This window comes from Ranitomeya variabilis, chromosome 7 (genome assembly GCF_051348905.1).
Source record: "Ranitomeya variabilis isolate aRanVar5 chromosome 7, aRanVar5.hap1, whole genome shotgun sequence".
NCBI classification, from domain to species: domain Eukaryota; kingdom Metazoa; phylum Chordata; class Amphibia; order Anura; family Dendrobatidae; genus Ranitomeya; species Ranitomeya variabilis.
Genome location: NC_135238.1, coordinates 80376257 through 80393226, shown reverse-complemented (window position 1 = coordinate 80393226; position 16970 = coordinate 80376257). Strand labels below are relative to the sequence as shown.

General features: G+C 46.0%; 1 protein-coding gene across 2 annotated transcripts in view; it reads left to right on the top strand.

Annotated features, from left to right (window-relative positions):
- Nucleotides 1–16970, top strand: part of ARPC1B (actin related protein 2/3 complex subunit 1B) — a 117097-nt gene that overhangs the window by 34585 nt on the left and 65542 nt on the right. Inside the window, exon 1 of one of the 2 annotated variants that reach the window (XM_077275355.1) lies at nt 9715–9798. The exons of the other annotated variant lie outside the window; for it this stretch is intronic. Within the exon in view, the coding sequence (XP_077131470.1) occupies nt 9744–9798 (55 nt within the window). The 5' untranslated portion in view covers nt 9715–9743. Of the gene's footprint in view, nt 1–9714; nt 9799–16970 lie in introns of those variants that run through there. 2 annotated transcript variants of the gene reach the window in all.

The window sequence follows — 16970 nt, the reverse complement described above, 5'->3', positions numbered from 1 at the left end:
GAGGTCAGACGTTTCCTGTAGTTCTTGACCAAATTTGTGCATACTGCAGCAGGAAATTTGGCCCACTCCTACATACAGATCTTCTGCAGATCTTTCAGGTTTCGGGGCCATCGCTGGGCCACATTGAGTTTCGAATGCGTCCAAAGATTTTCTATTGGGTTCAGGTTTGGAGAATGGGTAGACTACTCCAGGACATTGAAATGCTTCTAAGGCCGGGGACACACACAACGTATAAAAAAACGGTCCATTTTTCACGGCCGAGAATCGCACAAATGTTTCCAAAACAGTGATCCGTGTGCAGTGCGAGGATGCGATTTCCTCACATCAAATGATCCGTGTGACATCCGTGTGACATTCGTATGCCATCCGTATGCCGAGATTTTCTCGCAAGCTTGCAAAACCGACATCTAATGGATTTATGTGCTCAAATGTTCGGGAAAACATATATACAGTATATATATATATATATATATATATATATATATATATCTATATATATATATATATCTATAATATAACGCTGGGAGCGTCACTCTGTCCGAAGCCTCTATAGACTGCGCAAGCGCAAGCGCCGGCGCAGTCTGGACCGCACAGAGCGACGCTCCCAGGAGATCGCGGTATGCGTAAGCGCTGAACGCACACCGCGATCTCCACCGGACAAGCAGGGACGAGCCAGGAGGCGGAGGGTGAGTATACTTACCTGACCCGTTCCACCGACGCGCTTCCGGGCCGTGACTGTCCCCCTGCTCCCGGAATCGGCGCCTGCGCAGTCCGCGCTTTCCGGCGCCATTTTCTTGAAGACACATTGCAGTGTCTTCAAGAAAATGGCGCCGGAAAGCGCGGACTGCGCAGGCGCCGACTCCGGGAGCAGGACCAAGAAAATGGCCGCACCCAGCACAGCCGCCGCGCCCAGCACAGCCACGCACAGCCGCCCATAGCAATGCACAGCCGCCGCACCCAGCACAGCCGACCATAGCCACGCACAGCCACCCATAGCCACGCACAGCCGCCGCACCCAGCACAGCCGACCACAGCCACGCACAGCCGCCGCACCCAGCACAGCCGACCACAGCCGCCGCACCCAGCACAGCCGCCCACAGCCACGCACAGCCTCCCACAGCCACGCACAGCCGCCCACAGCCACGCACAGCCGCACCCAGCACAGCCGACCACAGCCACGCACAGCCGCCGCACCCAGCACAGCCGCCCACAGCCACGTACAGCCACCCATAGCCACGCACAGCCGCCGCACCCAGCACAGCCGACCACAGCCGCCGCACCCAGCACAGCCGCCCACAGCCACGCACAGCCGCCGCACCCAGCACAGCCGACCACAGCCGCCGCACCCAGCACAGCCGCCCACAGCCACGCACAGCCGCCCACAGCCACGCACAGCCGCACCCAGCACAGCCGACCACAGCCACGCACAGCCGCCGCACCCAGCACAGCCGCCCACAGCCACGTACAGCCACCCATAGCCACGCACAGCCGCCGCACCCAGCACAGCCGACCACAGCCGCCGCACCCAGCACAGCCGCCCACAGCCACGCACAGCCCACAGCCACGCACAGCCGCCGCACCCAGCACAGCCACCCACAGCCGCCGCACCCAGCACATCCGCCGCACCCAGCACAGCCATGCACAGCCGCCACAGCCGCCTACAGCCACGCACAGCCTCCCACAGCCGCCCACAGCCACGGACAGCCGCCGCACCCAGCACAGCCGCCGCACCCAGCACAGCCGCCCACAGCCACGCACAGCCGCCCACAGCCACGCACAGCCGCCGCACCCAGCACAGCCACACACAGCCGCCGCACCCAGCACAGCCGCCCACAGCCACGCACAACCGCTGCACCCAGCACAGCCACCCACAGCCGCCGCACCCAGCACAGCCGCCGCACCCAGCACATCCGCCGCACCCAGCACAGCCGCCGCACCCAGCACAGCCACGCACAGCCGCCACAGCCATGCACAGCCTCCGCACCCAGCACAGCCACGCACAGCCGCCTACAGCCACGGACAGCCGCCGCACCCAGCACAGCCACCGCACCCAGCACAGCCGCCGCACCCAGCACAGCCGCCCACAGCCACGCACAGCCGCCGCACCCAGCACAGCCTCCCACAGCCGCCTACAGCCACGCACAGCCGCTGCACCCAGCACAGCCGCTGCACCCAGCACAGCCACCGCACCCAGCACAGCCGTCCACAGCTGCCGCACCCAGCACAGCCGCCCGCACCCAGCACAGCCACGTCACATACAGCCGCCCGCACTCAGCACAGCCACATACAGCCGCCCGCACTCAGCACAGCCGCCCGCACTCAGCACAGCCGCCCGCACTGATGGGGGCGCAGGATGGAGCAGCACGTGATAGGATGGGAGCACATGACAGGATGGGGATGAGGATGGAGCAGCACATGACACGGTGGAGCAGCACATGACAGGATGGGGGCACAGGATGGAGCAGCACATGACACGGTGGAGCAGCACATGACAGGATGGGGATGCAGGATGGAGCAGCACATGACACGGTGGAGCAGCACATGACAGGATGGGGGCGCAGGATGGAGCAGCACATGACACGGTGGAGCAGCACATGACAGGATGGGGGCGCAGGATGGAGCAGCATATGACAGGATAGGAGCAGCACATAGCAGGATGGAGACCATATTCCAATATAAATGCTCGCCACCCGGGCGTAGAACGGGTTCAATAGCTAGTATATATATATATATATATATATATATATATATATATATATATATATACACTCACCGGCCACTTTATTAGGTACACCTGTCCAACTTCTTGTTAACACTTAATTTCTAATCAGCCAATCACATGGCGGCAACTCAGTGCATTTAGGCATGTAGACATGGTCAAGACAATCTCCTGCAGTTCAAACCGAGCATCAGTATGGGAAGAAAGGTGATTTGAGTGCCTTTGAACGTGGCATGGTTGTTGGTGCCAGAAGGGCTGGTCTGAGTATTTCAGAAACTGCTGATCTACTGGGATTTTCACGCACAACCATCTCTAGGGTTTACAGAGAATGGTCCGAAAAAGAAAAAAAATCCAGTGAGCGGCAGTTCTGTGGGCGGAAATGCCTTGTTGATGCCAGAGGTCAGAGGAGAATGGGCAGACTGGTTCGAGCTGATAGAAAGGCAACAGTGACTCAAATCGCCACCCGTTACAACCAAGGTAGGCCTAAGAGCATCTCTGAACGCACATTGCGTCGAACTTTGAGGCAGATGGGCTACAGCAGCAGAAGACCACACCGGGTACCACTCCTTTCAGCTAAGAACAGGAAACTGAGGCTACAATTTGTACAAGCTCATCGAAATTGGACAGTAGAAGATTGGAAAAACGTTGCTTGGTCTGATGAGTCTCGATTTCTGCTGCGACATTCGGATGGTAGGGTCAGAATTTGGCGTAAACAACATGAAAGCATGGATCCATCCTGCCTTGTATGGAGCATCTTTGGGATGTGCAGCCGACAAATCTGCGGCAACTGTGTGATGCCATCATGTCAATATGGACCAAAATCTCTGAGGAATGCTTCCAGCACCTTGTTGAATCTATGCCATGAAGAATTGAGGCAGTTCTGAAGGCAAAAGGGGGTCCAACCCGTTACTAGCATGGTGTACCTAATAAAGTGGCCGGTGAGTGTATATGTCATTGAGACACATACAGTTAGGTCCATATATATTTGGACAGAGACAACATTTTTCTAATTTTGGTTACAGACATTACCGCAATGAATTTTAAACAAAACAATTCAGATGCAGTTGAAGTTCAGACTTTCAGCTTTCATTTGAGGGTATCCACATTAAAATTGGATGAAGGGTTTAGGAGTTTCAGCTCCTTAACATGTGCCACCCTGTTTTTAAAGGGACCAAAAGTTATTGGACAGATTCAATAATTTTAAATAAACTGTTCATTTTAAATACTTGGTTGAAAACCCTTTGTTGGCAATGACTGCCTGAAGTCTTGAACTCATCGACATCACCAGACGCTGTGTTTCCTCCTTTTTGATGCTCTGCCAGGCCTTCACTGCGGTGGTTTTCAGTTGCTGTTTGTTTGTGGGCCTTTCTGTCTGAAGTTTAGTCTTTAACAAGTGAAATGCATGCTCAATTGGGTTGAGATCAGATGACTGACTTGGCCATTCAAGAATACTCCACTTCTTTGCTTTAATAAACTCCTGGGTTGCTTTGGCTTTATGTTTTGGGTTATTGTTTATCTGTAGTATGAAATGATGACCAATCAGTTTTGCTGCATTTGGCTGGATCTGAGCACACAGTATGGCTCTGAATACCTCAGAATTCATTCGGCTGCTTCTGTCCTGTGTCACATCATCAATAAACACTAGTGACCAAGTGCCACTGGCAGCCATGCATGCCCAAGCCATCACACTGCCTCCGCCGTGTTTTACAGATGATGTGGTATGCTTTGGATCATGAGCTGTACCACGCCTTCACCATACTTTTCTCTTTCCATCATTCAGGTAGAGGTTGATCTTGGTTTCATCTGTCCAAAGAATGTTCTTCCAGAACTGTACTGGCTTTTTTAGATTTTTTTTTTTAGCAAATTCCAGTCTAGCCTTTTTATTCTTGATGCTTATGAGTGGCTTGCACCGTGCAGTGAACCCTCTGTATTTACTTTCATGCAGTCTTCTCTTTATGGTAGATTTGGATATTGATACGCCTACCTCCTGGAGCGTGTTGTTCACTTGGTTGGCTGTTGTGAAGGGGTTTCTCTTCACCATTGAGATTATTCTGTGATCATCCACCACTGTTGTCTTCCGTGGGCGCCCAGGTTTTTTTGCATTGATGAGTTCACCAGTAATTTCTTTCTTTCTCAGGATGTACCAAACTATAGATTTTGCCACTCCTAATATTGTAGCAGTTTCTCGGATGGGTTTTTTCTGTTTTCGCAGCTTAAGGATGGCTTGTTTCACCTGCATGGAGAGCTCCTTTGACTGCATGTTTACTTCACAGCAAAACCTACCAAATGCAAGCACCGCACCTCAAATCAACTCCAGGCCTTTTATCTGCTTAATTGAGAATGACATAACGAAGGGATTGCCCACACCTGTCCATGAAATAGCCTTGGAGTCAATTGTCCAATTACTTTTGGTCCCTTTAAAAACAGGGTGGCACATGTTAAGGAGCTGAAACTCCTAAACCCTTCATCCAATTTTAATGTGGATACCCTCAAATAAAAGCTGAAAGTCTGAACTTCAACTGTATCTGAATTGTTTTGTATAAAATTTATTGTGGTAATGTCTATAACCAAAATTAGAAAAATTTTGTCTCTGTCCAAATATATATGGACCTAACTGTATATATATATTCTGTATTTATATTTCATTCAGCGATATCTGTGAAAAGCCGGTAATTCAATTGCCGGCTTTTCATTTCTCCTGCACAAACCCGACAGGATATGAGACATGGTTTACATACAGTAAACCATCTCATATCCCCCTTTTTTTTGCATATTCCACACTACTAATGTTAGTAGTGTGTATGTGCAAAATTTCAGCGCTGTAGCTGCTAAAATAAAGGGTTAAATGGCGGAAAAAATTGGCGTGGGCTCCCGCGCAATTTTCTCCCCCAGAGTGGTTAAGCCAGTGACTGACGGCAGATATTAATAGCCAGGAGAGGGTCCATGGTTATTGGCCCCCCCGTGGCTAAAAACATCTGCCCCCAGCCACCCCAGAAAAGGCACATCTGGAAGATGCGCCTATTCTGGCACTTGGCCACTCTCTTCCCACTCCTGTGTAGCGGTGGGATATGGGGTAATGAAGGGTTAATGCCACCTTGCTATTGTAAGGTGACATTAAGCCGGATTAATAATGGAGAGGCGTCAATGATGACACCTATCCATTATTAATCCAATTGTTTGAAAGGGTTAAAAAACACACACACACGATTTAAAAGTATTTTAATGAAATAAACACAGCGGTTGTTTTAATATTTTATTGCTCTCTCAATCCATTTGCAGACCCTCGCTTGGCAAAACAATAAGCACACAATATACATACCTTCTGCTGACCCGTCACGTCCCACGAGGTAATCCATCTGAAGGGGTTAAAATTATTTACAAGCAGGAGCCCTGCAAATGCAGCTGTGCTCGTGCTTGTAATTCCCCGGCGAATGAAGGAAATGTAGGTCATTGACCTACATTTCCTTCAGTCGCGGTGATGCGCCCCCTGGTGGATGTCCTCATATGACCTGGAGCGTGGGAAAAAGTTCCCAGGCTGCAGTTCATGAGAACATCCAGCAGGGGCGCATCACCGCGACTGAAGGAAATGTAGGTCAATGACCTACATTTCCTTCATTCGCCGGGGAATTACAAGCACGAGCACAGCTGCATTTGCAGGGCTCCTGCTTGTAAATAATTTTAACCCCTTCAGATGGATTACCTCGTGGGACGTGACGGGTCAGCAGAAGGTATGTATATTGTGTGCTTATTGTTTTGCCAAGCGAGGGTCTGCAAATGGATTGAGAGAGCAATAAAATATTAAAACAACCTGTGTGTTTATTTCATTAAAATAATTTTTTAATAATGTGTGTTTGTGTTTTTTAACCCTTTCAGACAATTGGATTAATAATGGATAGGTATCAGAATTGACGCCTCTCCATTATTAATCTGGCTTAATGTCACCTTACAATAGCAAGGTGACATTAACCCTTCATTACCCCATATCCCACCGCTACAGGGAGTGGGAAGAGAGTGGCCAAGTGCCAGAATAGGCGCATCTTCCAGATGTGCCTTTTCTGGGGTGGCTGGGGGCAGATGTTTTTAGCTACGGAGGGGCCAATAACCATGGACCCTCTCCTGGCTATTAATATCTGCCCTCAGTCACTGGCTTTACCATTCTGGCGGAGAAAATTGCGCGGGAGCCCACGCCAATTTTTTCCGCCATTTAACCCTTTAGCAGCTACAGCGCTGAAATTTTGCACATACACACTACTAACATTAGTAGTGTGGAATATGCAAAAAAAGGGGGATATGAGATGGTTTACTGTATGTAAACCATGTCTCATATCCTGTCGGGTTTGTGAAGGAGAAATGCAAAGCCGGCAATTGAATTACCGGCTTTTCTATAGAACACCGCTGCGTATTTCTCGCAATGCACACGCATGGTCCGTGTGTAATCCAATTTTTTCTCGCACCCATAGACTTGCATTGGCGAGTCTCGGCCGAGATACGCTGACAATCGCAGCCTGCTGCGAGTTCCCTCGGATCCGAAATACGGTGGAGAAAATATCGGATGATGGGAGCTGGACCATAGATTAACATTGGGCCGAGTGCTATGCGATTTTTTATCGCATAGCACTCGTCCGTATTACGGTCTAGTGTGACCCCGGCCTAACAGAGCCACTCCATAGTTGGCCTGGCTGTGTGTCTCAGGTCATTTCATACTGGAAGACTCAGTCATGACCCATATTCAATATTCTTACAAAGAGAAGGCGGTTGTTGGACAAAATATCGCGATACATGGCCCCATCGCTTTTCCCTTCAATACCATGCAATTATCTTATCCCCTTTGCAGAAAAGCACCCCCAAAGTATGATGTTTCCCTCACCATGCTTCACGGTTGAAATGGTGTTCTTGGGGCTGTACTCATCTTTCTTCTCCCTCCAAACACGGCGAGTAGAGTTGATATCAAAAAGTTCTATTTTGGTCTCATCTGGCCACATGACCTTGTCCCATGTCTCCTCTGGATCACTTGGTCATCCAGATGGTCATTGGTAAACTTCAAACTTGCCTTGACCTTGCGTGCCATGCAGGATTTTAATCCATGACTGTGTAGTGTATTACTAACGGTAATGTTTGAGACTGTGGTCCTAGCTCTCTTCAGATCATTGACTAGGTCCTCCCATGTAGTTCTGGACTAATTTTTGACAAACTCAGATTCATCCTTACCCCATGATACGAGATCTTGCATGGAGCCCCAGAGCGAGGATAATTGACAGTCATCTTGTTTCTTCTATTTTCTACTAATTGTGCCAACATTTGTTACCTTCTCAGCAGGCTGCTGGCCTATTGTCCTGTAGCCCATCCAGCCTTGTGCAGGTCTAAAATTTTGTCCCTGGTGTTCTTAGACATGGTGGAGATGATGGAGTCTGATTAAGTCTGTGGTCAGGTGTCTTTTATACAGGTACAGGTAGTCCTCGGTTTACGACGGTCTCGGGTTACGTCGTTTCGTGTTTACGACGCTTTATACGACGCCTCATTCCGACTTACGACGTTTTGCGTCGTAAGTCGAACTACGTGCAGGGGCGGAACTACTGTACACTGTACCCGGTTACAGAGGAAACTGAGCCTCCTGCACACCATAACACACTTCATTATGGCTCCCAAACGCAAGGTAGACTCATCTGACACCAGCAGTGAATCAAAGAAAAGGAAGGCCATCACCATGGAGGTGAAAGTGGATATCCTAAGGCGATCTGATAAGGGGGAAACACCAACAGAAATTGGCAGGTCATTAGGACTTAGTCGTTCGACTGTTGCTACAATTATCAAGGATAAAGATCGTATCCTTGAACATGTGAAAGGATCTGCTCCTATGAAAGCGACAGTGATAACAAAGCAGCGGAGTGGGCTTATTATTGAGATGGAAAGATTATTGGTGCTTTGGTTGGAAGACCAAAATCAACGCCGTATCCCTGTGAGCCTTATGGTTATTCAGGAGAAGGCTAGGCGACTGTTTGAGGCGTTGAAAACAGATAAGGGGGAAGGAAGTGAAAGTGAAGAATTTGTGGCGAGTAGGGGTTGGTTTATGAGGTTTAAGGATCGTGCCAATTTCCATAACATTAAAGTGCAAGGTGAAGCTGCTAGTGCTGATGAGAAAGCAGCAACTGAGTTTCCTAAAGCATTGGCTGAGATAATTGAGGAGGGTGGTTACTGTGCTCAACAAGTGTTCAACGTGGATGAGACAGGCTTGTTTTGGAAACGTTTGCCTAACCGTACGTACATCGCCAAGGAGGAGAGGTCAGCACCAGGTCATAAAGTCGGCAAGGAGAGACTGACTTTGCTTCTTGGGGGCAATGCTGCTGGCGACTACAAACTGAAGCCCATGCTGGTGTATCAGGCTGAGAATCCAAGGGCACTCAAGGGCATTTCAAAGAGTCAACTACCAGTCATCTGGAAGTCTAATAGGAAGGCATGGGTGACACTCGCAGTGTTTGATGACTGGTTCACCCACCATTTTGTGCCAGGCGTGGAGCGGTATTGTACCTCCAAGGATATCCCCTTTAAGGTATTGCTAATTCTGGACAATGCCCCTGGACACCCTGCCCGTCTGGATGACTTTAACCGTAATGTCAAGGTGGTTTACCTTCCACCTAATACCACTGCCCTAATACAGCCTATGGACCAAGGAGTCATTGCTACATTCAAGGCCTACTACCTCCGAAGGGTCATTGGTAATGCTTTAGCAGCAACTGAAAAGAATAAGGACTTGACTCTAAAGGCCTTTTGGAAAACATACAACATCCTTGATGCTGTGAATAACATTGCTGATTCCTGGGATGAGGTTAAGCAGACCAGTATGAATGGTGTGTGGAAAAAACTGTGTCCCCAGTTTGTGAAAGATGTCACAGAGGTCCAAGAGTCAGTGACTAGTGTCATAAAGAACGTTGTTGATATGAGTAAGACAATGAATCTGGAGGTGGAGGAGGATGATGTCACAGAGCTACTGGCATCTCATGGAGAGGAGTTATCTGCTGAGGACCTTATGCAACTGGAGAAGCAGATGATAGAGGAAGAGGAAGACATACCAACCCCAGAACGTAAGAGATTTACAAGGCAGGGCTTGGCAGGAGGTTTTGCCCTGATACAGGAAGGATTGTCAAAGTTTGAGGCTGAGGATCCCAACATGGAAAGGTACACTAGGGTTGCCAGAGGAGTCATGGATTCCCTTAGGTGTTACAAGGAGATCTTGGAGGAGAAGAAGATGGTCTCCTTCCAAACTAACCTTCAGCAGTACTTCAAGAAGGCAGAGAGGCCTGCAACAGATCCTGTACCTGTACCCTCTACCTCTCCTGCCCCTCTTGACTCCCCTGCCCCTCTTGACTCACCTGCCACAGTATCTCCAACACCTTCTGCTGATTCCTCCCAATAAGCCTGTTCTCTCTTTGGAATTGTTATCTTTGTTTATTACAGTACTGTACAGTACACTGTTTATTACCTGTTACAGCACTTACAGTACAGTACAGTAGTACTGTACTGTACTTCATTATTAAACGTACTGTACTGCACAATATTTTACTGTACCTATCTTTATTGCTAATTATATAGGGTACTGTGTTAGGATAGGTGTTTTGGATAGGCAGCACTGTACTTTTATTATGGTACAGTACTGTATGAACGTATGGTTCGACTTACGTCGAAATTCGGTTTACGACGACGCGTAAGAACGGATCAACGTCGTAAGTCGAGGACTACCTGTAATGAGTTCCAACAGGTGCAATTAATGCAGGTAATGGGCACAGAGTAGGAGGGCTTCTTAAAGAGAAACTAACAGGTCTGTGAGAGCCAGAATTTTTGCTGGTTGGTGGGTGATCAAATACTTACCGTATTTCATACAAAAAAATTTCAATTTAACTATTTAAAAATCATACAACGTGAATTTCAGTTTTGTTTTTTTTTGTTTGTTTTTTTAGATTCTGTTTTTCTCAGTTGAAGTGTACCTACAATAGAATCACAAGCCTCTCCATTCTTTGCAGTTGGGAAAACTTGCAAAATTGGCAGTGTATCAAATACTTATTTTCCCCACTGTAGTTATAATGATTGTCATTTAGAATTGATAACTAAATTATGGCTAGATTAAATTAGTAGATTCTTTAAAGGAGGAGGATGAGTCAAGTTTAGAGATATGGCAAATTATCTCAAAAATTTGATTTGCAGAGGATATATTTGCTGTGAATAGCAAGGATTTTATTTGCTTGAGGTCTCCCAGGACTGTATCCAACCCTTTTCAAACTCTTTCAGACACAGCCTCAGTAGCGTTAAAGTGACATCATCTTAGAAATGAATTGTAATAGATAATAGGTAATAAATAGTAACCAGCAGTCTTATTTAACAAAACATTTTGAAAAACTTTTTTCAAAATGATAAAAAATGTCCAAAAGTTATTAGGTATTTGTGATCAGGCAGATTGTTCTGAACAGAACACTGCCTCAAACTGATGGTGTCACTGCTAGAGGTAACATCATCCTGCTATACCTGAGACGAGTGATGTCTATTATGCCTGCCATAGGCAAAGGAGGCTAATTGTGGCTTGTGTTAGACCCTACTTCTGCCCAGGTAGCTGGTGTCAGTAGTGGTGGAGCTTCTGCTGCTTCAAGTGGTTCCCACATTCTTATCTGGGATTTTTTTGTCTTTCATTCTTCAATATCCAATGCCATTACCATTTTTTCTTTTACCATACTATCATATTTCTATTTACCATACTACCCATATTATGTGGGTTTTTTTTTTATTTATTAAAATGTATTTCAAATGTATAAAGTATTTTTTGGCATAGTACTTGGGTGATAATTTTTATTTTAACATGTTAGAAGGGGTATTCCCTTTAACATGTTAGAAGGTGTAGTAATAGTAATTAGTGCTTATTAATAATTATAAACTTTTGACAATCTTTTCAAACTTAATTATTCAACTCTTGCCAAAATGTGCATATCAAGAAATTCTAGGTAGTTAGGCAAATGTGTGTAAAGGGGCAGCAGGTCACAGTATTGGTGTGGTGTACATGCAGGGGTGAACCTAGCCACACTGCTGCCTGAGGCGAACTTCAAAACGGCGCCCCCCCCCAAACACATATACAGCACAGCCCCCATATAGGGCTCCCATCTCATATACAGTGCCCCCAAACATTACATGAGTGATAACTATTGTACATTCTACAGTAGGTCATAAATCAGACAGTATAGTCCTCTATACAGTATTCTGGGCACCACAGTGCTCCATACAGAATAATGAGCCCCATATATTGCTCCATACAGTATAATGGCCACAAATGATGCATACTGTATAATGGCCACACATGATGCTTCATACTGTATATTGGCCGCACATGATGCTCCATACTGTATAATGGCCACACATGATGCTCCATACTGTATAATGGCCACACATGATGCTCCATACTGTATAATGGCCGCACATGATGCTCCATACTGTATAGTGGCCACACAGTGCTACATACTGTATAATGGCCGCACATGATGCTCCATACTGTATAATGGCCGCATCCATACTGTATAATGGCCCCACATGATGCTCCATACTGTATAATGGCCCCACATGATGCTCCATACTGTATAATGGTCCCACATGATGCTCCATACTGTATAATGGCCACACATGATGCTCCATACTGTATAATGGCCACACATGATACACCATACTGTATAATGGCCACACATGATGCTTCATACTGTATATTGGCCACACATAGTGCTCCATACTGTATATTGCCCTTACATGATGCTCCATACTGTATAATGGCCACACATGATGCTCCATACTGTATAATGGCCATACATGATGCTCCATACGTATAATGGCCACACATAGTTACTCCTACACACGCGGCTACGCTCCGTACACCTTGCACACATGGCTCCACTCCGTGCACACGCGGCTCCACTCCATACACTCATACACATGCAGCTCCGCTCCATACACCTCATACACACCCGGCTCTGCTCCGTACACCTCATACACACCCGGCTCTGCTCCGTACACCTCATACACACACGGCTCCGCTCCGTACACCTCATACACACATGGCTTCGCTCCATACACCTCGTACACATTCAGCTCCGCTCCGTACACCTCGTACACACACGGCTCCTGACCCCACACATAAGGTAGCTTACCATGGCAACCAGCACAGCAGAGTCCTGCAATCCATGGAGGTCCCGATCATGTGACCCCTGACTCCTCCCCTCATGTGACCTCATCACAGGTCCTGTGCGCACAGATCAGCCAATAGGCTGTGTGTTGTGAGGAGAGGGCGCGCACCGCACTAGTGACACTCAGCAAATGTCAGGGATTATGAAGAGTCGGCACCACGTGTTCTGCCGCCCCCTGTCTTTCAGTGAGGACTGCCGCCTAAAGCAAAGGGCTCAACTTGCCTCATGATAGCGGCGCCCCTGTGTACATGGTTGTCAAATTGAACTAGTAAAACAGGTGTGCAAAAACAGTCAGCCAGAGTTAAATGTCTACATTTATTTTTTATTTCTTTGAAAAAAATGTCATCCCACTTCCCAAAAATGACAAGATAAGAAATGATAGGAAGGTACACATCCCGACATTATCTGCAACATGGCGCTGTATTAGCATGGCGTGTAAGGATGTAAAAATGGCCTAGTAAAACATACATGCAAAATAAAAATAAAAATTGTGATATGCATACATTGTGAGGAAGCCAGTTGAGGTTAAATATAGAAATTTTGGGGAATTTCCTTTTGTATCTTTGAAAAACGTTTATTTGTCCGGCCACACAGATAATTGCACAAGAAATGCAAAAACAAAGCCGCATGTGACTAGCAAGAATACCGTCTGACACTGGGAGAAGGGTCTGAATACTTATGACCAGATGATACTTCAGTTTTTCTTTTTTATTAAATTTGCAAAAAATTCTACATTTCTGTTTTTTTCAGTCAAGATGGGGTGCAGAGTGTACATTAATGAGAAAATTGAACTTTTTTGAATTTGCCAAATGGCTGCAATGAAACAGAGTGAAAAATTTAAAGTGGTCTGAATACTTTCCGTGCCCAACTGTATGTACCAAGATCCATTATTAACTCTTTCAACTTAAATATAAAAACTAAACAGTAAATAAAATATCTTAAGTAGAGATAACTGAATCGATTTGATGCGTCAAACTTTCTGAAATTTACAGATCTGGAAAATTCAACAATATGTGATTTCATTCACATGAATCTCAGAAAAACTGCTTGCTACCATTTTAAACATTGCAGAAGATTGGATGAGTCACACAGAAGGTTAACGTGATATGAAGTATGATTGAGTCGGATTACCCATAATGACTTGTAGCTATCACACCACATGATATAGTACAGCCAATGAGAAGGAACTAACATAGTCTGTATAAAAGTTTAGACAGAGAATGCAGCAGCCAGTTTAGGATGATTTTAAGATAGTGGGGAGAATTCAGTGCTCACAGCTCAATAATAGAGCTAGGAAGTTAAAGGCCTGAAACACTTGACAAATACTCCAGACAGTAATATGTTGTATAATTGCAGCACTGAACACGATAAGAGAAAAAGTCTGGAAATAATACAGAGATTCAATTGATGGGGAGAGATAGGAGAGCTGACAGCAACGGTGCCAAACTCTGTGACTGACCAGTGATACGATGTTCCTGGCATCTGTCCTGCTGGATTTCAATTACAATTACACATTTGTTCTTTTCTAATGTACTCAAAATCAGAAGCACATTTTTTTTGTATCAAATCGGTGTCAGACGGTTATTTATTTAATTGTATGAACATATATTTTAACATCATATAAGTATAAATAACAAACAATAAACAGTGATTGAAAAGAACAAAGGAACAGAAATCAGAGTCGGATCTAGGTTTCCTATGTATGCAATAACATTGTCATTTCCATTGTAGAAATCATTCTTGTCACCAGTATAAGATCAGAGGGGACATTCCTCGACAATGTGCTGAATTGTTTGACAGTCAGCTCCACAATCACCACAATCTGGCTACTTCCCTGACCAGTCTTCTAGATTAACTGCTGGATGCCGCCTCTGTTTAACCTAGATGGCTTTCCTCTTGGAGATAGTTAAAAAAGATAGTCAATGGCTGCAGGTCAGATTCTGCCTTTGTGCTTGCTCTTTAGCTCTGACCTGGACTTGTTTGGTAATCCCCCAGCTCGTGCCAGTGTTCAGCGGATATGTTTGAGATGCAACATGTGGCAAATACCACTTCCCTTTAAAACCAGGGACCCCTTAGACTCTGACTATGGATATCTCAAATGAGGGGTCATCAGGGGCAGAGGCTGAAGTCAGTGCTGCAACCCTTGCCCCCTACCTGAAATGAAGAGTCATCAGTGACCTTCATTTCAGGTGCTGAGCTAGTCCCTGTGCAGTGTGCACAATGACAGCGCGCTCTCTCTTGCCGGCTCAAACCAGCATTAGCGAGCCAGCAACAGAGCGCCCTGTAATTGTGCATTATCAAAATAACTGATGTGTAGAGACCACATGCTCTGCCCCCTCATAACGCCCTGAGCGCTCTGTTGTCAGCACGTTACTGCTGATCTGAGCCGGATAGAGAGCACACTGTCATTGTGTACAGAACAGTGCATTAGCCCAGTCCCTGAAATGAAGGTCACTGACTAGGGAGGGGGCAACGTGGCAATGATCATTTGAGTATCCCAAGATGCACTGGGATTCTTAAACGAAGCGTCATAAAAAAGGAAGTAGGAAAAAAAAGAAAAGCAATGAGAGAGTGCAGTTTACGAAGGATAGTTTTTTTTTAATTCAAGTATTTTAGAAAATAGTGTAGATTACGGCACTAAATAGATGGGGATTTAGGATGAAAATTAATTTGTATGTCAAACCACCCCTACTAATACTAAAATAACTACTTTTGTAATGTACATCAATTAAAAATTCCCTACAATACCATCTGTACTTTATTTACTTTTGTCTGTTTTTTCCCCACTACCAATGATCTTCCGTTTTAGTCTCCCAGCAAACACTTGGGGTTCTCATGCAGAACATCATCAGGGACTGGGGCTGCACTCACTTATCCCTGCTTCTTTTACCATCAAATGTAACGTAATCAGGGGTCTGGCTTGTGAGCCGCTCCCTACAGCTGCAGTAACCGCCCTGGTTAGTCTCTGTTCTCTCTTGTCAATTCTGACACAGTGTGCTCTCCTGCTTACAGTGTTGACTCTCTTTAAAAGCTCATTGTCAATACTGCACCTTTCCGGCTTGTGACTTCTTTTTGCAGGTAGTGAGGGAGTACACTGGCGGTGCATACTGAAAGGTAAAGAACAAGGAAAGCAGGGAGAACATACTGGATATGCTTCGAAATTGAAACTTACCTGCACGCAACCTCCGATCCTTACAAGAACTCCTTCTCTACTCCCCTCTTACATCCTCTTCCCACAATCGCATACACTTCTCCGGCGCATCCCTCCTACTCTGGAACTCTGTACCACAACATATCAGACTCTCGCCTACCGTGGAAACCTTCAAAAGGAACCTCAAGACCTTCCGACAAGCCTACAACCTGCAGTAACCCTTGTTCCACCAAACTGCTGCACAACCAGCTCTACCCTCACCTACTCCTCTCTCACCCATCCCTTGTAGACTGTGAGCCGTCGCGGGCAAAGCCCTCTCTCTTCTTTTACCAGTCGTTGACTCATTTTGTTCAAGATTATTGTACTTTTTTCTTATTATGTGTACCTTTTTCACATGTAAAGCATCATTGAATAAATTGCCTATAATAAATAATAATTAGTTATGAATGAGTGTGCTCGATACTTGGGTTTTCCAAGCATGCTTGGGTGTTCTCAGAGTATTTTGTTAGTGCTCGTAGATTATGTTTTTTGTCTCCGCAGCTGCATGATTTGCGGCTGTTAGACAACCTAAATACATGCAGGGATTGCTTGCTTGGTAGGGAATCCCCACATGTATTCAGGCTGTCTAGTAGCCGCAAATCATGCAGCTGCGGAGACTCAAACATAATCTACGAGCGCGCCCCAGATACTCGAAGACCACCCGAGCATGTTCGGAAAACTCGAGTAACGAGAACACTCGCTCATCACTAATAATAATAAAAAAATGGACTTGGAAAAAAGGCTCAATATAAAAGAGGAATTTATTGGCTAAAGGTTAAAAACACAGAAAAGAAGACTAAAAAGGTGCAAATGTAATTATGAATCGGGACCTTATTCTTTACCTACAGCATAA